Source organism: Indicator indicator, chromosome 2, assembly GCF_027791375.1.
Source record: "Indicator indicator isolate 239-I01 chromosome 2, UM_Iind_1.1, whole genome shotgun sequence".
Classification (NCBI taxonomy): Eukaryota; Metazoa; Chordata; class Aves; order Piciformes; family Indicatoridae; genus Indicator; species Indicator indicator.
Window position 1 is genome coordinate 25,112,286 of NC_072011.1, and position 25,272 is coordinate 25,137,557.

General features: G+C 38.2%; 1 protein-coding gene across 1 annotated transcript in view; it reads right to left on the reverse strand.

Annotated features, from left to right (window-relative positions):
* Window positions 1–14,226, reverse strand: part of PRKN (parkin RBR E3 ubiquitin protein ligase) — a 634,620-nt gene extending 620,394 nt beyond the window's left edge. Inside the window, exons 1-2 of the mRNA XM_054396652.1 lie at window positions 14,172–14,226; window positions 13,423–13,586 (exon numbers count right to left, since the gene is read on the reverse strand). Coding sequence (XP_054252627.1) covers window positions 13,423–13,586; window positions 14,172–14,226 — 219 coding nt within the window. The remainder of the gene's footprint in view (window positions 1–13,422; window positions 13,587–14,171) is intronic.
* Between the last annotated feature and the right edge of the window lie 11,046 nt (window positions 14,227–25,272).

The window sequence follows — 25,272 nt, forward strand, 5'->3', positions numbered from 1 at the left end:
ATACTGTCACTTTATATCTAATTTGTTTATTCTGATAATCTAATGTACTGTTCTATTTCACAGATCACTGTAGTTCCTTTTCTGACTGTCCTGAGCTGTCACATTCTGCATTAGCAGGACAGTCATGACAGACAGCAGGAAATCAGCAGCAGTCCACTGTGCCGTGCTGACTAGAGATGTGAATGAAATTTTTGGTACAGTGATTGACTGCTCTATACCAAACTGAATCAGGAGGTCCTATGTGTCTGAGCTTCTTTTTCATGAAGCTCAATTAACATTGTGATCTATTTCTTTCAACCTCCAAAATATACTACTCATACAGATTAATCAAAAGTAAACTGTCAGAGGACTTTGGTAGTTAGCTCTGTAGTATGTAAGAAAGTCAAGGGCATACAAAGGTTTGACTTTTGGCAGTATTATGTGTCCAGCTTTCCTGCCTAAAGCAGGAATCTTAACATGTGATCATTGTTAACGTATGCTTTTTGTTTCCAGTGTTGTTTTATTTTTTTTTCAAAACTAACAGCTGAAAATCCACTAAGTTCTACTTATTATGCACAACCCATGACAAAATACACACCATCCCACCAAACTTAAAAAAACCAAAAAGACTACTGTCAGCCAGAGGGAAGAACACAGCACCTCAGTTCTTCCACAGAACATTCAATTTAAAATATAAACATTGCTTTATGTGCAGTATTTGACCTATCTTACATTAAAGTGTAATAAATTGCAGAAGAGGTAAAGCATAGAACAAACAAAAACATTGAAGCCTGCAATTCTAAATGTAAGTTTGATAAAAAGAATGCAAGTTTGATTCATACTCATTGAGCCCCAGGGCAGCCTCCAAAAAGTCTCCAAAAGGCTGATCTGTGAGACCCAGATGATCAACCTGAACTCTGCATTGGATGAAATCTTGACTACAGCAAACACATTTGAGATCAACCACAAAAATATCTCCCAATGAGAAGTGAATAAGCAGGGTGTCCAGAAGAACTACTTTTCTTACATAGTCAATGTATCTTGACTACACAAGAAAGAAGCCTTAACATGGACCACACAACAGTAGACTAAAATACAAAAGTAGCAATTTTGGCAATTGCACTGTAAGTGACTATTTTTCACACTTGTAACAGCAGGTTGAAGTGCCTCCTGCATCTCAACCCTGCAGTTCACATTCCAGGATGAAAAGCTGGCAATTAATTAATGAACCCTAATATAACCAAATCACATAAATGGAAGTCACTATTGAATATTGAAAAAAAAGGATACAAATTAATTAGTATAAATAAATTTATATCAGAAATAAGTGCATGTCACAAGATTTTCCTGAGTTACAGAAGAAACTTAGGAGCTTCACACAGCCAAATAATCCACTTCTTTAAATTCCATTTTGGGCAAGAAAATTGAAGTAGTCTTCTTTAAAACAAAATTACAGAACTATAAGAATTACAAAGTTATAGAGATACTAAAATATATCCTGTAGTGTAATGAAGTCAGGAGACAACACAATTATTCAGCAACAAGACATTGCATGCCATTTCTGATCCGCCAGTATGCCAATATCATCATAAAAAGGGCTGAACGAAGTTACCACAAGGAGTTTTTACAGTGGGCAATGACAAAAGAAGCCTCAAAACCAAACCTCATCTTTCTCTTATTTTATGGAAGGTTACTTCTCTCTTAAATGTTCTCTTTTCTAAACTTCAATGCAACTTTTCTTCACGCACACAGCACTAGACAGCTTGGTGTTTACTGATAGTCTCCAGTACAGTGCAACTTTAAAACTGCAGATACTGGCCCTACTGTGAAGCCCCGAAGGACTATTACTGTTCCTTCCTGCTAGAAAAGTCCAATTTTCAGCTTTAACTATAAATGCACAATACATCACACTAAATTACCTTACAAAGGAAGCTGCATGTCTCCTAATGTGATACAATAACAGACCATTTGAAAGTTTCCATAATTCTGAATACAGTGAACTCTCTCCAGTTCTATTTTTCATTTATCAACAATATTTTTTCAATATTTTCTATAGCCCACAGAAGCCTTGCAAAGTCAATTCTTCTTTTTAATAGAAAAATAACATTTCTGAGAGATTTGAATTATGTCAGGAGATAAGTAATTCACAGACTACTTTATGACTAACACATATATACCCAGAGATGCAAGGAGATTAAATCTTGTGGCTGCTTGAGGGATGAACCCATTCTGTGTCAATCTTCCTCCATTTGTTTCTGGAGACTGACACTGTGCAGTGCTCATGAGTCAGAAATGCATCAATCCTTCAGAGAAACATGAGAGAGAACTTTCATTTGCATTCACTTAAATAGATGAGATCAGCAATGAAATCCACTGGAAATCAACACTTCTGGGGATGCTGTTTTTATTAGCTCTGCAGTGATAAAGGATGGTATTTACAGAATGGTCCCCTGAAAAGCAAGAGCACAAATCATTGCAATAGTGTAGGTATTAATACTGTTATGTGATACTGCATCTAGCTTCTCTACTCTTCTGAGATCAGAATTAGAACTCATAGCTCTAATTTATAATAAGTCTAAGTGCTTACCTGGCTGAATAGTGCTATATGCATTAATGCTGGCCAATGGCCAACATTCTGCGTTGAAAATGTTGAGCAAGCTTAATATTTTGTTTCATTTTATTTTTGTAGGTAGTGCATTCACTGCATGGCGCAAGTCAGGTAAATGAGCTGGAGTATTTCCTAAAATGGTTTCCTAGGCAATAAACTTGCATGGTTTACTGTTCTTCCCTTTGTGGGGGGGCAGGTTTCCATTTCTTGAAAAACATACTAAAAAATATTCCAGTCTTCGTAATTTTTAAAAAGGTCACTGTTTTGCAAGGGAGAAGTCTTTAATCTTATCTGATGATATGCTTAAGAAGTCCCTTGGGTCTGAGGACACACTAAGTGGGTCTACTACTTAAAGTAGATTTCTGTAATGTAATCACACCTCTTTTGAAGACAATAGCATGTTCATCTCTGTTATTGTAGACGTCAGGCCTTGATTTTAGTGCTGTATATTGTCCCCAAGTAGTATTACATTGCAAATTACACTAATGAATTGAAAATTTCCCATTCACTAGTTACTGGAAATTTGTTCAGTCTGGGCTTTCCAGTGCTTGATGTCAATTCACATGCTTTTGCAATCCTATTCTTTGGGTTTCCTTGCTTTTGCAGTCAACTCAAACACATCTTAACCTTATTCCGCCTTGTAGAACCACCTCGGATGATTCACAAACCCTGCTGTATAACAGATTTTCCTTTGGTTGCTCATCTAATCTCCCTCACATTTAGTAAATACCATGTAATTAAAGCATAACTCTCTCTTTGTCAAACCTTTCAGGTCTAGCTGAACTCTTTTTATCTGAAATTCCCACAATCCTTCTAGCTTTCTGATAGCCAGTGTAAAAATGTTCATACGAGCATGGTGTACATTTCTGTATGTATCTGTTCTTCCCCTTATTATTCTGATGCATTGCTGTACCACTTCCTCTCTTCCTGTGTTTGTCACGGTGACAGAACAAAAATTCAAAAAATTAGTTTGAGAAAACTAAAATTTCCACAGAAGTTACCTAAAACATTATATAAAAATTCCAGTATTATAATGTTAAGCATCTCAGTACATTCAGAAGAAAAGCACTACTGTTTTCACTATTAATAAAGAAAAAGGGAACAGTGTCACAAAGAATAAGGATTCTAATTATATATATCTAGTTGGCAAGTTTAAATTATTGATTGTCATTTATGGTCATTGAGACACTTTCGCTACAAAATTCAGAAAGTAGAAACATTAAAATATTTTAAAATTGGATTGATTATTCCTTTCCTGAAGCTCAGATACTTTAAATTATATGTGCTTAAGCTGCAGTAATAAACACACTGCTGTAAGATAAATGGTAAACAAAGACCCCAAAATCACCGTCTAGGGTAATGAAAATAAGGCAGGAATAACGGTTATATGATGTTGGTTGAAGAGGAAAGTAGCTATTATTTTCTGTACTAAACATAATTGCATACATTTATCTGTTCTGTACTCACAATATGCTGCATACTGTGAAAGATAGGAATAGATGGATATGTAAAAGATGCTAAGGTAGTACAGTAAAAATATTTTACAGGATAATTTGGGATGAGCTGTATAAGAAACAAATCATAAAGTCAGAGCTCAGGTATATCATGCGTACCAATATATGACAGTAAAACTTTTATATGTTTCCATGATACTGTTTTATGTCAAATAGTCAGTAGGGAAGAACTATATTAGAAATGTTTTTGAAGTTTAAAGATGTTTCATTAGTGGTACCTTTTCTTATATTACTTCTAGAATAAAACTGGCAACTGTGCTAACAGAAGTGTAATCTCATCAACAAAAAAATTGCCAACATCTACATACCTTTTCAAAAATTACCTAAAAGAAGGTGATAACCTTTTATACATCACCACACATCTATGGACAAACTGATATGAAGATAAACACGAATTCCAGCACCCCACAGGAGGGCCTGCTTGTTATCCTGCCAGGAACACAGCCATCAAGAGATAAAACAATCCTCTCCAGATTTTCCACAAGGCCTTTCCACTCACTGCAAATTATCCTGTAACTCTATAGCCTCTTGCAGATCTGACAGCTACTTGGTTAGACACAAGAACATTGGAAAACAAGGATGTCAACAGTTAGTACAGAACACATCACCCAATGAGAGACAGGAACCATAAGCAGAAGACAATGTCAGCTCACAGGCAGGTACGAAAATCTGCAAGGCAATTTAGTCTTCTCATTCTCTCCTCCCCTTTCTCTAATAGGTTAGGAAAAGAAAAGATTAGAAAGAGCATCTAGTTTCCTACTGTTTAACACTGCAATGGGCAAGAAATGCTGGATAGAAATAGGATTTCAAAGAACTGGAATTGTCTGGGAAAGGCAGAGGTGTAAGCAGGAAAAGTAACTTGAACTATGGGAAATTAGGTAATAAGAAAAGCAGTACAAGAGAGCAAAACACTGATAATTCATCCTGGAACAGTAGTGGACACTGAACTCAGCAGGAGTGGGAGTCACTTCCATACTTCTGTGGATGGAAGGAGCAAGCATTTCACACTAGCTGTGGAGCTCCCACAGGACAATAAGGATTTTGTGTGTATGTGTGTACACATATGTGGAAGAGAAAATGGAAGAGAGAACAGAGAATAAATGAGAGAGAAAATGACAGTGACAGAGAATGGGAGGGAAAATGCTGGCTCATGCAAAGTCAGCGTTGTCATTTTCAGTAAAATCAATGGAGCTAATGTTGTACCTGAAGAAATAACAACCTGCTCTGTATATGAAAAAAGTCAAAGTAATGTAATTTGTGGAACAGGTATGTTTGATGCTTTATTTGGTCTTAATGAGGAGAGAAAATCGTATTGCTCCATTCTGCTCATTACTGACTTTTTTTTTCCGTAAACACTTCATATTCATTTCTTCAACAGCCTCTAAGAGTTCATAAGAAAGCCTCTAAAAATTCTAAATTCACTGAGGGTTGCTCCAATGAAATGGTATCTAAGGAATTATATACCTAATTTTTGCTTCAATAGCTCCTAAAATAATTGTCTTATTTCTCTTTAAGCCTGCACTGGTACTACTTTTTTAGGATGAACAGTGCTATTTTCTTACATGGGACCTTTGCTCTCATAATGCAACAACTCTGTTCTTTTTATTTCTTCTTTCACCACTTCCCCCCCATCAAAGACACTCCTAACAGGAGTAATTCTGCGTCTCCTAGAGTATGAAGGATCATGGGTGATGACAACTGTAATCGGATATAAAGCATTTAGGTTTCCCTCCTATATTTTCAATTAAAATGAGTGGGAAAAGATGGACAATAAAAAAATAAAAGAAGAAACCCAGAACAGTTTACTAAATAGCTGTGTGACCTTGATAATTACAAATATTAATGTATTACAGATGACATTTTAGACACTTGCAAAAAAAAATTAAATATGTAAAATCAAGACTAAAGCAAAGAAATTATGATGCCAAGGCACTACATTCCACCTTTCCACTGAAGGGGCATATTTGGTATGCAACCTGCTGTTTTAAAATATATTTCCAACACTGAAGTTTCCAGCTCTTCCTTTATGATTTTGTTTTCCAGACACAAAAACATGTAGCATTAAATAAATTTTTGCTTGGTTTTTAACACAGTACAAATACTTGTCAATGAATGTTCTGGTTTAGCTATGAATTAGAAAATACATAGTCTCTATGGATCCTTATAAATGTAATCTATTCAGGATAGGCAATACCATCTTTTTCTTTTAGGGAAGAAGAAGAAAGAAAGAAATATTCCCCTTGAACATCTACTGTCATGATTTACAAACTCATTTGAGTTATAACGCACTGCCACCTTTCCAACAGCCACAGCTTTTTCAGGTTTTTTCTTAGACATTTTCCCTCCTGCAACATAAAGCAGGATCTGAATCAAAAAATGGACATCATTGTAAACATATTAATTGGATTATACTTGGGACAAGAGAAAAAGATTCAACAAATGCCTGTATAATACAAGGTATCCAGGTAGAAAACAAATCTAATATTATTGCCATTTTCAAGATAATTTCATTCTAAAACATTATATATGTTGCAAAGTGCTACAGTAATTTGCCAGAGGAGTTTCATGCCAACATACTGTATTTCATGCTTCTCTATCAGTCCCATGCAAAGCAACTGCTCTTTCAGAAAAGGATTTTGTAAAATTCACTTAATGACCTCAATGTAGTAATTTTAACTGCCTAAGAGAACTATGTTTAAAAAAAAAAAATCAGATGCCTGAAGATGTTCTCACATATAAGAAATCAATCACAACTATATATGGAATGGAAATTAATTCAGTAGATTCCCAACTTACTGAAACTGTCAAAGTGGAAAACAAAAGAAACTCATATTTAGAAATTTGGAAGTGATTCTAAAAGGGCAAGACAGATCATTCAGAACTGAGTCATTAAGACTCCTATAAGAATAGTGGCAGCAGTAACCTTATTCCGGGAAAGCAAGAACCAGATTTAGCAAACAAACCAGAATTCAGCTAAGGTACCAAAATCCAAATATTTTCTGAAATTAAATATAAATTTGTAGACAGCACACATTGCATAAAGTTTGCAAATAAAACCCTGTCACACTTCCTCCTCAACCATCAGGAGATCAACTAAAACACATAGAAATATCCTAAGAATCCAGAAGGTACCAGTAAAGTTCAAGGGCATGCTAGCTGCTGCAGTGCCCTCCAACACTGTAGTTACCAAACTACTTGAAGAAAATGTATCCCTTTAGCTAAAGCTAAATCTCTTTCGTAGCCTTCTACTTCCAGGAAAAAATTAGCATTAAAAGAACAGAACAGTAATCACTTAAAAGCAGAATGGAAATGTGTTACTTGCAGGGTTTGAAGGTTTAATTTGTTATTGCTGTCAGATCTTGATCTGCCAGAACAATTAATGAACAATGTGTCCTCTTAAACGGATACGGAAAATCTGTAGAGCTGGCCTTAATTTAATTCCATACTAAATATGGCTACATGGTACTTTCTGCATTCATTATGGGCATATAACACCACAAATCTTGGAAAAACTTATTTAACAGGTGGAGTCTCTGTTATCACATACAGTGAGTCTGCAGCCATCCAAAAGAAACAAGAATGAGCAATACCGTTATCCACTTTTTTCACCCAGTCCGTATTACTGGCATGACAGATGGTATCTCTAGATTTCCTTTATTACTGTAATGTGCCTAAGTATTCCTCAGCTAGATTTTTCTGTTTTGAAGACATATCATACACGCTTCTTCCAGCTTTACAAGCAAGAAAAGATCCACAGGCTGATCAAACATTGACCCAAAATGCTGATTTAAACACAGACATAAAATCATTTTCTCTCTTTGAATTTCACACAGGATGATTGATTCGGTCAGGATGTCTGTGAGCAAATCTCTCCAAGCAGTGTTTACATATGCAAATGTTGGCTCAAATGTACTCTGTAACCCACAAAACTGCTGAATATTGAAGATGTTCCCGTGAGTGATTTGGTATCCTATACACAAAACTGTAGGTTGCATGAAAGGCCCTGTTTGTTGTATGTGTCAAAAGACCCACTCTAATCTTAGTGTTCACGGGTTTATAATGAGCACATGGTGGGGGTAGGAGTGGGGGGTTTGTTGCTGGTTAGGGACACATTGCTGGCAGCTCTGTTGTACTGAGTTGTGCTTACAGAGTGAGAAAGCTGCCATACATTTAGGTACACAAGGTCCTTCTTTGATAAAATGTAATGTTCTGTTGGTCAAATACATGGTTTCTGCTAACAAACCCATTGCTCACTGAGAACAATTGTATTAACAATACCCTACTTTCAGAAGAACGTAAAATCTGACAGATACAAAACTGAGACCTGCTGTCACAAAGTGCTCTTGCTGTCCTTGAGCTTTTCCAACAATCGCACTGCAAAGTGCCTTCAGTAGAACTGGGTGCCCTCCGGATTGACCTCTACTGTTTACTTCTCCAAAACCCTTCCACAATGCAGTATGCCCTTTCCATGCTAACATTACTTACAGCACTATTTTCCCTCTACCACTTCTCTTTCCCTCCCCTGAAAAGGATCATCTATGTTACTACTCCAGTTATGCCATTTCTTTTCACTAATTTTCAATTATGCTCATCAGCTCACATACCACAGTTTAGCAATACTTCTACTCATATTTGTTTGTTTCTTGAATGTATGTATAATTATTTTAGGAAAGCACCTATTTGGACGAATGCAGTGAAAGCCAAACTGACATAAATTATATGCTCCAAACCTTGAGCCTATGCTCCAGTCAAATACGAGCTAATTCTGATTTAGAAGAAGTCTCAGTGCAGCACTGCACAAAAGCAAAAAAGTCCTGCTAGTAATCACATAGTTAGTCTTCTTCTGTTTCAGAGAACTGTTTTGTCTACATTTACCTCATAGAGGAAACATTGTCAAAAAGAAATGGTACTGGATTAGGAAACAAGACTTAATTCCATCCCTGTTTTGCTACTGACTGTGAACAAGCCAGACTACTGATTCCCTCCAAATCATGTTTTATTAATTTACACTAAGTTCTGCAAGGCTGGGAATACCTCTTACAAACTCTCTGCAAAGAGTTTCTTCACACAAGGGAGTTCTCACTTCTCCAAGAAACAGCAAGTCTGTACTAATGTAATACTGCTTCTATCACCAGTAGGAAAGTACAAACGATTTGCATTGAGCAAAATTTGTTATCAAAAAATAATACATATTTTGCTTCCAGAAGGCTTGTTAGCTGCATTTTGCCATTCCTGAAGACAAGGGAAATATTAGTTTAAACTCTCGTCTCCTGTTAACAACACTTCAGTGTTCCTGATAGATGGCTACCTCCTGTTTATTCCTTTGGTGACTCTGTTAAAGGTGGAAGAACAGAATTGTAAGACTGCTGCAAGAAGTTCCTACCACTGTTCTCATATACTTATGACACCCTTCTGAAAGAATTCCTATTCTGAGTATATATTAATTAATTACTTCTATTCATTCCAACATGAGCTGCAATCAGCAGGGAGCTCTTCATCATTCTTATAATAGCACCCTTAAAGTGACACCATTTGCTGTGCTTTCAGGAAGCAGCTTATTGCTTTCATTCCTTCTTATGAGATCTGAATTTACAGGTTTCATCCTTCATCCACTCATTACCAATCTTTCCTTACTATGGCTCTAATTCAATATTTGCCCTTTAGTCACTAGTTCAGATACTGATCTCCTCTGTGCACAGCTGAATCAGTGTCTAATCTTCCTCTCTTTTTCAAGCACAAAACACTTTTCTAAGGTACCAAATTAAATGTGTCTACACATTTCACTTCTATCCCTCCTACAATTTTTTTTAATGTTCTTGTTTATATCAAATTACTTATTTAAGACCTCAACTTGGTACTTTCTTTCTTATACTAATTAGTTTTTAATGTTTGCCCGTTTTAGTCTTTTAGATCTTAAGTAGCTGTCAAGACAAATCTAGCTGTTCTGTGAGCCAATAAAGTTTGCTATTCTTTGGTATTTCCTCTCTATCCCTGACCCATACTCCTGCAATTATTGCAGCTTTTCCCATGTATTCTATAATTTCATTATCTCTAATACTATCAGTTCTCCCTCCTGACCTCTAGATTCTCCCACAGTATCTTAGGCAAATAATTTCAAAATTAATTTAAGAAAACTGGAATGACAAAATGGTCTTACCAGAAATTCTACATTACAATAAACTGAAATAAGTTAAAAGCATCAGCTGAGTATATATCTATGCTGTGTTCACTTATTCTGCATGCAGATCCACAGGTCTAGAAAACAAGAGCTAGCTAACTTGCTTTCATGTGATGTTAACTCTGAATTTACAAATGCAACACAACGGCCAGCAGTTAGTATCTCACTGGCATTCAAGGTTTACTAGCATTCAGCTTATGCAAAAAGCTCCTAAAAGCCTACCACAGGAACTCAAACTCTCAAATCCTAAACTGTTCTTCCACTGCTGAGAAATAAATACATACACACAAACGTATGACAGAAAAAAACTGCAAACACAGGAACAGAGTGAAATGCACTTAATTAAATATGAAGAATAAAAATTCAGTCACTACACTGTGGATGATACTAGTCATTGCAATATTCATAGACTCATGGATTAATAGAATGGTTTAGCTTAGAAGTGACCTTAAAGATCACCTAGTTCCAACTCCCCTTCCATGGGCAGGAAGGCTTTCCGCTAGACCAGATCAGTCAAGTCCTCATCCTTCCTGGCCTTGAACACCTCAGTGGAGGGTGCATTCATGACCTCCATGGGCAGCTTGTTTCATGACCCTCACTGGAAAGAATTTCTTTCTAATATCCAGCCCAAATTTGCCCTCCTCTAGCTTAAAGCCATTTCCCTCTTGTCCTATCACTACAAACCCTGGTAAAAAGTCTCTTCCCAGCTTTCTTGTAGGCCCCCTTCAGGTACTGGAAGGCTATAAGGTCTCCCTGGAGCCTTCTTTTCTCCAAGCTGAACATACACAGCTCTCTCAGTCTGTCCCCATATCGGAGGTGCTTCAGCCCTCTGATCATCTTTGGGGTCCTCCTCTGAGCCAACGCCAGCAGTTCAATGTCTCTCTTATGTTGGGGGCGCCAGAACTGGACAAAGTACTCCCAGTGGGGTCTCATGAGAGCAGAGTACAGGAGCATAATCACCTCCCTCGTCCTTCTGTTCATGCTTCTTTTGGTACGTCACAGGACACGGTTGGCCTGCTGGGCTGCAAGCACACATTGCCACCTCATGTTGAGTTTTTCATCAACTGTGGGTTCGGTGCAGACTGCATTTGAATCCAGTTGTCTGTCTCCATTTCTGACTCCCTTATACTATGCAACTTTTTGATTGTATCCTGCAGCTCAGCTACCTGCTGCAGGAGCTCCTCTATCTGAGCACATCTTTTGCAGCCAAGTTTACCTCCCATCTCCACCTCCAGAGAAGAGTTGAGGTACTGCCCAAAGCTCAAGGCCTGCACAGCTGTTTCCACCTATGGCAGCTCCATCAGGATGGAGACATTGGTCCTCTCCAGGGTGGGTGATATGGACTCCCCTGCCAGGGAGTGGACTGTAACGGCTACTTGCAGTCCAGTACTCCCCATGATGCCTGAGGGGTCAGTGCGGACTGACTGTCTTACCTGTAGAGCTGAGAGAGACTTAAGATACATACAGAAATATAGAGATTACATGATGTGAGACAGGTTTTGAACTTCCTATCTGCTTTAGAAACTAAGTGTCAAAGAAATGAGTTTAGGTCCAGTTTGCTAAATAAGTCTTGACTACACACAGTTAATTCTGACATTCCAGTGAAATTGTCAGCAACAGGCCTCTATATTTGGAAAGCAATTTTTAGTTTACCCTGGCAAATGATTGTACATTGTAGCTGACAGCAAACTGGGTTGCAAGTATAAAACTGGGCTTAAAATCTGTTCTTCACACTGACATAAAATGGTAGTAATACCTATACCTTCCCAGGAAATTCCAAGCAGTTCAAAACCTCCTGAGAGAACAACCTAGACACCCAAAACTATCAACCAGCAACTGACAACTTCTACAAGTCACATGATTTAATTTTTTTTTTTCATTCTTACATTTGCATGTATATGTTTTCACATATAAGTGACGTATATTGCTGTTTATGCCATGAATATGTATCCAGAGGTGATGTGTCGGAAACTGACAACAATTCACATTTCTATACCTTCCTTTTCATGCTGAATCTCCTAAAACTCTTTGCAAAGTAATCAAGCAGGAATTGTCATAGGGTCATCAATACAGGAGTGACTTTCTGTACCTAGGTTTAGCAGCCATTATAAGTACAGCAATACTTCTGAAATACGAGTACAAATTAATTCTGAAATAGTTCTGCCTGTGAGGGATCTTCTATATAATCACCTACGCTACTGCAGATTATACCTGCAGTTCTTTGACACCACCATAGAAGGACAGCAATTTCTCAAATCAGTATTTGCACTCTCTTGAAAGGCCAGGAGGTTTCCCCAAGTTCCCCAAATGTCTTAAATGTGTGATCTTATGCTAACCCTGGCTATCCGAGTGAGCATACAATAGAAACAGAAATATTTCTAAAGCAACTGCAACAGCACCGGCAATGGGGGCAAACACAACAAGGAAGAGAAAATTGAACCTATCTTTCCATGCTTACTCCTGCTCACCTCAGTTGAACACCCCTCTGCATTATTGAAGAGAACAGTTAGCTAATCTTCAGGAGCTGAAATTCAGATACCTACTTAAAATCCCTCTTCCATGCTCCCTGCTCCTCTCTCAGCTTCACACATTTATGAGTTCAGTGGTTTGGAGCACACTTCTGTGGGCTTTCTGATCTCGAACCGTTATCTCCAGCAGCGCATTCACCTGTGTGTTCATGCAGCGGCACATGGAGCAGCCGCAGCAATGTAGCTATCCTCCAGGGGTCACAATTGGGTTACAAATTCTGTAAAATGTGATGACTGTGTAGTCTGATTTAGAGCAATTTATTCACATCCTTCTTCATTAAGATTCAAATGAAATAAGTAAGATAGAAATTCAACAGACGCAGAAATTGTGCATGGCTTGCTTCTGTAGTCAGTAAACATTTATTCACTAGGCACAGCTCTCTCTTGTGCTCTCTCTCTCTCGTATTCTTTCTCTTCCCCTATCCTTCCTGCTTGCTGTTTTAATGCATAATTAAGAAGGTCAGAATTAATGAAGCAGTGTGGAGTAAAGTTCAAGGAATCCCCAGGCACTATTTTTTCTATTAGATCTCAGGCATGAACATCAGATTGGCAGCATTAGTCAGAGGGAGTGTAGCTGGCAGCAATCCAGAAGTGAAGCTGCCAAGAGAGACATACCTGCAGAGTCAAGTCATTGCTGAGCTCCCGCCCTGCAAAAATCACCCGCAGCTGGTCAGCTGGAACTCCCTGTCGCTGGGCAACCACCTCCTTCAGCTGAAGGATGCTGGCATCTGAATCAACCTCCACTGGGAATCCGTGGCTGGAGTTGAACCTAACAAACACTGAACAAGAGCAGAACGCCTATTAAAGCAAGCATTTCTAATAACGTGTTTGTTCTACAGTGACTATATGAGGCTTACTCTTCAATTTCAGAAAGCATATACTATTTGCAGAGACAAAGTATTAATACTGCAGTGTACCATTTCAAAACCCCTCACAGAGTATTTAGTGACCAATAAGATCTATGTGTTTCCCCTCAGTAGTGTTAGAAAATACAGAAAATAATCAGTCTCAAAAGAAACCCAGCTAGGCATCCTTGTAGTATCTGCTAACTAGCACAAGAGATTTTCATTTCAGTCCTAACTGTCATGGGCACAGGAGTGTTTTCTGTGTTCTTGTGTTTTTCCACAATGCCTATAACAAATAAATACAGGAAACTGAGGTATGCCTTAGAGCCAAAATATATTAAAAATATATAGGAAAAAATTCCTTGTTACACAATACAGCACAGTCACATAAACTGTTTTCCCACAGACAAAATTCTACAGAAGACAATGATGGAAAGAAAGATGCACAGCAGCTGAAGCATTTGGAAATGTTGTATCAGAGCAGGGTCTTTTCAGAGTTCACTAAGATATCTGCAGTACATAACTCCTGCTGGCACCCAGCTTCAGTGCAGAAAATCACTACTGCACCAGTCATATCGTATTTAGGGCTGCAGCAACTGGTTCTTACATCTGAAGAAGTCTGGCAAGCAAACTCATAAACTTCCTGCCATTCCACTGGCAGAGCTGTTTTTCATATGGAGCCTGAATGCACTCATTGAGGCTGTGGTCAGGCAAATGACTACAAGAACTATAAATCAGGAAAAAAACCTCATTTACATCCATACAAGTCATGGAGATCGTATGAATAGTAGGCATGTCCCAGTGGACAACTTCAACCAATAGCTCACAGGCAGGAAGCAAAGGAATTATCAAAACTCAATATAAAACAAAAAGTCATTTATATCCATTAGATAGCAGGTACTTGTCACCTAAAATGCTTGGGTATTGATTGCAACGACCAGTCTTCTTATTACTCAATCCAAGCGCAATATTTAGCTGAAGATGTTATTCCTTTGCATTTTTGATGACTGACAGAAGCATAAGGTCAAAAATACTCACATAGTTTAAAATTGAAAATCACATTTTTATGATTTTTTTAATGATTTTTTTGCTCGGATACTTTAGTAGCAATTGAATATGGCTGAGAATGCTGCCATTGTTTTGCTGAGCAATAAATGTTGTAAAGATTTGCAATTTCACATCTTTAATTCAGATTTGGGTAATCTGTAAGGGACCACCGATAAAATTTAACACAACACCAGGTTTTGCACTTGAAAGTACCCTCTTAATGTACTAAAATGCCCTGCAATGCGGTTTTGATCATAGAATCACAGAATCATAAAATTATTTGGGTTGGAAGAGACCACCATAGGTCATCTAGTCCAACCCTACTGCAGTAAGCAGGGGCATCCTCCACTAGACCAGGTTGCCCAGAGCCCTGTTAAGCCTGACCTTGAATGTCTCCAAGGATGGGTCCTCAACTGCCTTCCTGGACAACATTTTCCTGTGTTCCACTACCTTCATGGTAAAAAAGTTTCTCCTAAGATCCAACCTAAATCTACTCATCTCTAATTTAAAACCACCACCCCTCACCCTATCACTGCAGGCTTTTGTAAACAGTCCCTTTACAGCCTTCTTGTAGGCCCCCCTTCAGGTACTGGAAGGCCACTATTAGGTATCCCCAGAGCCTTCTCTTCTCCAGGCTGAAAGAGTCCAGTTCCCTCAGTCTGTTCTCATAGAAGAGGTGTTCCAGATCATTTTCAAGGCCCTCCTCTGGATTCACCCCATCAGGTCCCTGTCTTTGTGTTCAGGACACTAGAGCTGGGCACATTCTATTTAAAGGTGTTCTGAAAATGACTGTAAAGTATACAAGCTCTATATTCATACTGCTCAGAAAAATCAAGAGAATTTTATTTTATTTTGATTGTGGTTTGTAGGGTAAAGGATGATTTATACAACAAAGAAATACTTGCAGGTAGTGGGAATTGAACATTTCCCATCTTTCTAGGAACACTCATAACATTCAACTGTAACACTATCCAGGCCAATAGTTATATATAGTTAAATCAGTGGGGAATATACATTTTTATATGCTAAGCTCTATGTGCACATATACATACTTTTTATACATTTATAATGATATGCCCACATACAGACATAAAATGCGTACGTGTGCATCTCCAAGGATTTCATTGTTAGTCTTGCTAAGAGAAGGCTGAGAGGGAATATTATTAATGGTGATCGATATCTGAGGGGTGGGTGCCAAGATGAAGGTGACAGTCTCTTTTTCATGGTGCCCAGTATTGGGATAAGTGAACAATGGGTATAAACTGGAACACAGGAAGTTCCACCCAAACATGAGGAAAAATTTACTGTGAGGATGATGGAGTGCTGGAACAGGCAACCCAGAGAGGTTGTGGAGTCTCATTGTCTGGAGACTCTTAAAACCCACCTGGATGCACTCCTGTGTGACCTGCCCTAGGTGATCCTTGGCAGGGAGGTTGGACTGGATGATCTCTAGAGGTCTCTTTCAACCCCTAACATTCTGTGATTCTATGATTCCTAAATAATAAATAATCATCTTAATCTTTAGTCTTACGAAAAGCAGTGCTACTGGCTTTGAAAATGAAAAAAAAAGTTAGCAAGTGCATAGATTCTGCAAGTCAAATGTGTTAATAAAAGGAAAGTGCTTTATAAAAGAACCATAAACAATTGTCATTTAATTATAAAGCAGTACTCATTTTTAAAGACAGTATAAATCCCACACACTTACTACAAGCATAATTCATGTTCAATTTCCCCTCTCTTCCCTCAAATAAATTTATTTTTACTTCCAACAGTTATAGACTCCACCTCCCAACAAGTCCAAGGTAGCAAAGTTGCTCTCACAATTGTAACTACAAGCAAACGTGGGAAACAGGTATGAGTGCAACATTTTGCATTCCACATCAAAAATTACAACAATTCTCTCACAAGCCTGAAGAGATAACTCAGAAAAATACTAGAATGACAAACTTTGTTTGCTAGAAAGTTCTAAACCACAAATATTTTGCCCTTAAACACATTTATTCTATTAAAAAGTTTGCAATTCACCAACTCTTTTTAATGTAAAAGAATGGAAGAGATCTTTATAATTCCTGAAGAATTTCCCATTTTTCCTATGAAAATACATATTGTTTTCAAGCATGTATCTACACAGTAAGAAATTTTGTGGTCTGGCTTAATGACTTAAGTGGTGTAAACTGGCTTCTTCAAAGACTGCAGGCTGGCTCTTCTGCAAGCATGGCAGAAGGAAAGTTCTCAGTTCCAGGCATAAGGGTAGGAATTGCATTTGTAGCAAGCAACACATTTCCTCCTAGAAACTTATATTACAATATTGGAACAGACAGAGTTGCAAGGGTACATGAAATGCATTCAGGTGGGTAAGTAGAATATAACAAGCCTTCACAGAGGCTAACAACTTAGAGAAAACAGAGTGAGGAATAAAAGTGCACCTCTCTTTACTGCCTAAATTGGACCAGAATGTGGATGCATACACATAAGTGAATACTGAAAGTGTGGGAACCCGAAAAGGGAATGATAATGGAATGTTCAGATGGCCCTCATGTCTATGAGTCCCTGGAGGTGATAAGAGATGTTGTACCTCCAAACCATGTGAGAAAAGGATGGGAGCGAAAACAAAGTGTTGCCTCTTTGAAATGCATGGGAAGGCAACTGGGGAGAAGGGCACCTGCTAAAATAAAGACAAATCAGTGGACTTAAGGCAGGCTGAGGGAAAGTGGAACTGTAACGTTCACATACGTCTCAATACACAGCCACCAGCTCCGCAGGTCTGGGCCATTTCTCCCACCCTGTGGCAGAGGTCACCACCTCACAACTGGTCTGTCAGTTGTATTTCTGCTGTCTGTCTTGAGACTGGCAGGTCCAGGATCAACATATTGCTCGATGTGCTCAGAAAAATCCACAGAGATGAATAAAAAAAAAAATCTGTGTTCCCAGTTGTGGGAAGTTTCGCTATTTTGACATCAGTGTTCATTTCAAATGCAACAACTTTTTATGCTCTTTTTGTTGAACAAGACGTACCATGTAAGTGTTAAATTATTTTCATTCTGCAGCACTTAAAGGAAATAAATATTTCCTTATTCTTCCAGTCCTGTTGACTGGAGTTCTCTGTTTGGATTCTCCCTCTCAGAATGAAGCACTAACACAAATCTCAAAAAGACGCAGGTGCTGTGGTCAGGAGAAAACACTGATATATTGTGATAGAAGCAGTTCCCAAGAAACTCAACTTCTTGTCTTTTAGCTGATTTGCATTCAAGTGACTGCAGTAAAATTAAGAAGCTATCACCTTTGCAGAGATTTGTACTAATAAATTCACCTACAATCAGCCATTTGAATACAATATGGAAATACACCGGTTCCCAAATAAAGTACTGCTATCCTGAACATTGCATGCCTCAGAAAAAAAGTATAGGATCTACCAAAATGGAGTCAGCAGCAAAATTCAATCACTTAGGATACAATATGATGAATATAAATTTTCTCTGTGAAGTAATAGAAGAATCATTAATGAAACAAATATAAATTAAGAAGACCAACTGAAATAATCTTAGGTAATTTAAGACAGTACTGTTCCTGGCCATCTGTCCATCCCTCGTGCTGGAGGCTGCTACACATGTAACTGGGATACTGGAAGAAATGTGTACCTGCATGGCAACTGTGCCTCTTTTTAATTCAACATGATAGTGAAAACTCAATTGGAAATTAAATAAACGCAGATACAATCTGAATAAACACAGACACAAATGCATGGGGTGGATGTATACAGGAGATGTAGAATTTCAAGTGAAGGCTGGAAGCAAGGCAGTGAACAAAGACCACTGCCAGGATCTTAACAGGCCACTTTTCAGGACTCTGGGATTCATCAGTCTTTCTTCCTTTCTAAGCCACAGCAAAAATACCACAGCTTTTATCCTTATTGTCATCAACACAACAGGTTTTCCAGTTCTGAATCAAGAAGATAAATATTGCATGTTGGTGAAGCCTAGGACTTGCTTGTGAAAAAACTGTGAAGGCACGGTCCAGATATATAGAACCAAAACAACTGAACTGTATTAAGAATGAAAAAAAAAATGTAGATGCTTTTACATTGCTACATGCAAAACAAATGTCTTTTCCAGTTTGGGCAAAAAATGGCCAATTCATCAAGTAGTGAATTGCACAATCCTGCTTTGCACATCAAACAAAAGCTATAACATATAATACACAATCTGTGGCAAAAGAATGCACATATTAAAACTTTTAAGTTCTTATTATTGAGCAGCTATATTGTATCCATCATAACTATGCCAGCTTCAGGTACTTTATTCCCCATTCTTGTTATGGACAAAAAAATATAACCAAAGTTTAACCCAAGGACAGTGTGATTTATCTTTTTTATTTTTTTTAAGCCCTTTCTCTACTAAAGTCAGATGACAAGACCTTTGAATTGTATTTTTCTAAGACTCACAAAAAGTCTTGCGACAGCATCTGCTGTGGTGATCAGTTCCGCTTCGGCTCAGCACGTAACCCGAGAACACAGCTTTTAGCTCAAAAACCTACATCTAGACTATTTCACACTAGAAAATATCCCTTCCCTTTCAGTACTAAATTTTTCTCATAAACTATGATTAATAATTTATTTAGTAAACCAAGCAGTTGAGATTAAAAACAGGAAAACACACAGAAAGGATAATTAAAGGAAGAGCAAAGAGATCTGCTAGAGTATTGTGGAAATGTTCAGCAATTCCCTCCATTATGGCACAGTTGCACCTCTCAAGGCACAGACTGAAGGCAGCTCTTCCAAGTATCTTTCTTATTTCAATAAATAAAATTAAAATACATTTTTTCAGATGCTTGGGGTTCTTGCATCCCCAATCATATGGCAAGATATTGCCCTATTATTTTAATCTTAATATTTAATGAGCATAAGATATATTGTAGGCACTTTATAAACCTCAAGTGAATGTCAGTTGGTACCTGGAATTTTTTCAACCTAAACTGTACAAATGCAACTGTAGCATAAATATAGTGCAAGGAACTAACAGCAGAACACAGAACACAATATAATATGATGGCAGTAAATCTAGTTCTACAACTTTTTGTTGTTATTTCCTGGTTTTCATTGTGTCATGGGAATTTCAAAAAAAAAAAAAGGAAAGAATTATAGCAAAAGAGGAACCAAAAATGGGGAGAAAAAGATGAGTCTGGAAGCTGTGCTGAGTTCAGGTCTGTAAAGGAATAGCTCAAAGTTGTGTCATGCTTTTATCAAGCAGCCAGTCAGCAGATGTTACTGAAAGTTCACTTACATCGTTAAACAGCTTTGTGCAAAGTTCTTTGAAGGGTCTTCCCGCAGCAACTCCAGCAGCCTGGAACTTGCTGCATTCTTATTCCCTTCACTACCCCCCCTCCCCCCCCCCCCCCCCTTGAAGATTTGTATATCTAGATTCTGCATTACAATAGGAGAACTTCTCAACACTATTTGCTCTCAGGAGCACTGAAGAGCAGGATGGTTCAGTCGGCTTCATTTTAGTTTCTACCCTACTTCCAGTACATCAAATCCTGCTTTGGGGTATGTCATTGTGACAAAGCTCTGGCCAGCTGGCTTGCCTGATTTTTTTTTCTTGAGATATATATATGTGATAAAATAAAATCTCACCAGCACTAGAAGAACCATTCCCATAGAAATTTACACAGCCCTTTCATCGGTTAGCAAAAATATCCTCAGTTCTCTCCAAGAAAACTCTCAAACAGATGTCTTTTCATCAAAAAGTTGCCAAATTCTAACAAATTGGATCCAAGCTGAGATAGCAAGATCCTGAGTCTTGACGCCTTTGCACTGAACATCCTGCCAATAATTCCCTTCTTCTCTAAAGAGGGAAATCCAGCTACAGAACCTCTGCTATCTATACAAAGAGTGAGTCTCAGAGATAATAATTTCACACACTTCAGTCTGTATGGATGAAAGCCAACCCCTTAAACACTACTGTGAGATAAGTGGGTTGCTGTTGCAAATATTGGTGGATTGGTGTGATGTTTTCCCAGCAAAATGCCCCACCAGGGCACCAGGTCCAGACAGACAGCTATATGCAACCAAGTTAGCCATGACTTTAAGGAGTTACCACTTACTGTTGAGCCATGATAAATGGCAGCATTAGACCTCCTTGATCATTGAATTTGTGAAATTAAATTAATGCACATTAATGTAAGCCAACTTCATGGACAAAGCAGAGAAAGAGCCTACAGAGGCAATAAGTGGCAAGTCGTTAAGCTAGAGTAATTTGGTTGCTTCTGATCATTTGTAAATTACTTTCACCTCACAACTGATTTTATAATGTAGTCACACAGAGAGCAATGTAGTAATCTAACATAAACAACGCCTATAAAACCCCATCCCTGGTGGAGGTTGTCTCCTTAGCAAGGAATAAACTCTCTCATGGAAACATCTTTAGTTCTAGCTAACAATAAATGAATATCGTAAAAATATATTACTAACGCAAATTCTAAGATTGGGATTTCTGATTGTTTTATTTGCTATTTAAATAAAAATTGTGATCAATGTTTATTCAAACAAATGTTTAAGTAAAGCAATACAACAGAATGAAAAGAGAGAGTGGGTATTGGGCATTCACTTCTACTGCAAGATTTAGAGGGCCATCATATTAAACTTGCAGGAGTTAGATTCAAAACTGACAAAAATCAGATGTTTGCTTACACTACCAGCAACAGGCTTTCTGGAAGACTGCCAGAGAAGTGACAGATGCAGGATGAGTAACTTTGGCTCACGGGGAGTTATTGGCATTACTCCATAGGCAGATCAATAATCTCACTACCAAAAAGGAGGGTACAGTTTATGCTACTAGGAAATAAATAGTTTCTGTGCAGGTTTTGAGCTTTGAAAGGCCAGGCCTTCCAGTCACATACTTCCAGTCATGGAATGAGTTAAAGAAAAATTTGTCTCTGTAAAGACAGTACAAAGTAACAGATGTGGTCATAAGATATCTTTTATCCCATTCTTAGGAAAATATATTTTAAAACTCCTGTCATTTGAATTAATGATAGCTGTGAGAACACCAGGGAGAAATATCATCTGTACTTGCACTAATGTCTTTCTTCAGAAGAGTCACAGTCACTGTTTGAGACAATACATGGGTTAAACCGATTTTTTTCTGAATAACTATGGCAGCTCTTTGGGAGATGTCCTGGGTTTGCATTTCCATAAATATACTTCAAAAGAATGTAATACAGACTAAAATCTAGTAAGTAGGCAGATTAACAATTTTCCTTCTGACTCTTCCTTGCTACTGAGTAATCCAAACCAAGAATAGAGGCAAATGAAAAAAAAAAAAAAACACACACAAAACAAAACTAGATCTCAGCACTATTTTTTCCCTCCAGAACTACACATGCAGTTGCTTTTTTGTATTCCATTGATGCAAATTTTAGACTCAGCAATTCTCATAGTAACCTAATTTTGTTCTAGGAAGTATGCCTCTTAAACCAAGGCACAAGCTATATTTGTCCAGTGAATTATTTCCTGTGAATAATTCACTCAGTTTTACTATACGCAAATTCTCTTTAAAGTTGTAGGAATGCATAGATAGCTAACCCACTACAATAATGTTGGCATTTCCTTAAAAAGTCTCTTAAAACACAATTTTCCTAGCTATTTTTGTCCTGATTTACTGGCTGCTTATGTCAGCACAAAACTGCCATTCAAGCTAAATTCAGATTTGATTTGAAATAGACACATACTGTTCTTTAATGTGCTTGGATATAGATAACAGTCTTTAAAGTCTACATATCTCCAGCTATATGCTACAGCTTTATGTATTAATAAGAAGCATAACACTTAAAAATAAAATGTATACTCTTGCAGCTTTTAAATTACCCCTGTTTGAGGGAAGAATAGGTCAGTATCTTTGCAGGCTGTAAAAGTTCAGTGAAATTCATAAGAGGGTCAGAAAATTTCAAATAGGAATAATACAATAGCTTTAAGACAGTAAAGGGGACAGCAAGGTGAAGATTGCAATAGTGAGCTTCCACTGTTTTTACAGTTACTCTCATTTGCAGTTCCCTAGGAAATTTAATATATTTTTCTTGTTTCTACATTCTGCTAAATACCAGAAGCACTGATGGACAGATGAAGATCCACTCAAAGAAATGTATGATAAATATGGCAGCTGTCACACTGCTAAGGAAGGAACTTCCTAACCTCATGCTGCTTGTTTATTGTTTCATATAGGACAAACAAGTATAAAAAAGTATACAATTCATACTACAGTATGGATTAAAATAGCACATATACAATAAGAATGGCTATGTAGAAACAGCTTAGTTCCATATATAAAAGACTCAGAAGTCCCAGAGAAAACATAGCTACCCACCTTACTGGAATGGAAATCTTTACTTTCACTTTATTTTCTGCAAGAGCTACTACAAATAAAAACAAACTAAAACTCAAGGGAATAAACATTGTCATAGCCCCAGACAGCGTTAGCTCTGTACATGGTTTCACACAATATAACCACATGCATTGCTTGAAAGTAGAGGATGAAGCCAGCTAATCTAGAGCACAGAAACATAGTACAAGTTATTTCTTTGGCGTTTACAGGTCTAATGTAAGTTTTTTAATATCTAGGGTTCTTTGGTTTTACTCGTCCCATTTGTGGGGATCCCAGTACCCTTACAATCATATGCTAATTTGTTTTAAAACACAAAATGAGAAAATTAAAATGTATTTTATTAGTGTGCACTCAGTTTTAACACTACATGCCACAGCTTCTTACCTTTGAGCACCTTTTCAATTTACCTGTTTTACCTATAAATAGTTCTGTACTAGCAGAAACACAAGCTTCAATGTTCTGGAATAGTCATATCCCTGCCCTTCACCTTTTAATGCTAACCTCAGTCTGCTTCCTGACACTTTGCTTTTTTTTTAACAAACTGGGCATGATCTCTCCTCCCTGTAGTCTCTATTCTCACCAGTAAAACTACTGCAACAGCAGAGCAGTTTGTAGAGAATCAGGAGAAGGACTGCTCTGCAGAACGGCCTGAAGGGACACTGTCAGGGCACTGGGGGTATGACCAGCCCTCGCTGTCCCTGCGTGGCTCCTCCAGAGACTCCTCACTCTGCCCATGCCCCAGGGCCCCGTATCAGTCCCTTGGTCTGTCAGTCTCTGCCTCAGTGACACCACAACAGGGCCTGTGCCCAAACCAGCCTCTTCCTACCTGGGCTTCTTGCATGGATGTGACCCGACTTGCCTGCCACCTTGCACTGACCTGGCAGCGGATCCCTGATCTGTCCCTCGACACACGCCCAGCCTTGCTCACCTGGTTGTGGAGCTGTGTTCCTCTCTCCTGGCCTGAGACCCGGCCTCGGCTGCTGATGGATGATGCTACCCTGCTCTCACCACTCCTAGAAGGGCAGTGTGGAGGTGAGAAGAAATGTAAGATCTCTTCAACCACAGCAGATCTGAGTCTCAGAACAGGCTACAAAATCACACACGTTTGGGGCATGTGTGAGGCAGAAAGCTGCTAGCAGCGGCCAGGGACCTGTTCCTTAATCAAGATGTTATTTCGCCCAGGTGGGTGTTTGCAGGCAGGGCCATGTGCAGCCAGCACAGCCACAGCCTCACCCTCCTCCTCCTCCCACCTCCTCACCAACAGAGCTCTGATTGAGCTCAGGCTCACGCCCTCTTGGGCACTCCATCTCTTTCTGGAACTCAGCCTCTGGTTCTGCAGCCCTCAGCTTCCTGCCAGTGCAGTGCTGTCAGGGTCATGACATTCCTGAGCAGGATCCCTGACCTGCAGAAAAACTGCACATATCCTACACCTCTGGCTACAGACAGCCTGCGTCAGCACCATTGGTTTCAGAAAGGCAGACTGTTGATAGTTTGGAAACAATTTTAGTATGTCCTTGCCTTTTAACATTTGGAAAAAAAGTGTTTTGTTCCAAAGCTTATAGTACTTCTGTAGTAAACTGGAATTTACCCAGACAGGTCCAAGATAAATTATTTTGGCAAAATTGCATCTCTTCAAAAATATAATGATTAGTTAAAGATCCTAGAGTCACACAAGCTTTTTAAAACTGTCTTAACTATTTGCTCCTCTAATAGTAAAATTTCATTCCTTAAATCAAAAGTGAACCACAAAATGATGGGTTGCCGAAGAAAATTTCCATTACATAATAGAAATGTATTGATTTTTCTTCCAAATCAGTTTAAAAAAAGAGAGAGAAGTTCCTGTAGCTAAACTTTAAGATTCACCACATTTCAAAGACAATTTTCTTCTTCTTGAGTATTGAAAGATCTTCCTTCCTTTGGTTTTTCTAACATCTACTTTTGCTATTTCACCCAAATAACAAACACTCCCACATTAAATCCCTCTCTCTAAGTCCCCGACGCAAGAAAACACTCAGCAGCCAGTTTTGTTAGGCAAAAACATACGGCCTGAGCTCACTGCCAAAAATAGTCCATCATTCCCACTATAAAAATGAGAGTTAGCTGGCAAAAATTAACACAATCTCAAATATTCCAGTGTCACACCAGAATTCTGTGAATTTAGTATATACTCTGAACATGTTGTCATTTCAGTATAGCGT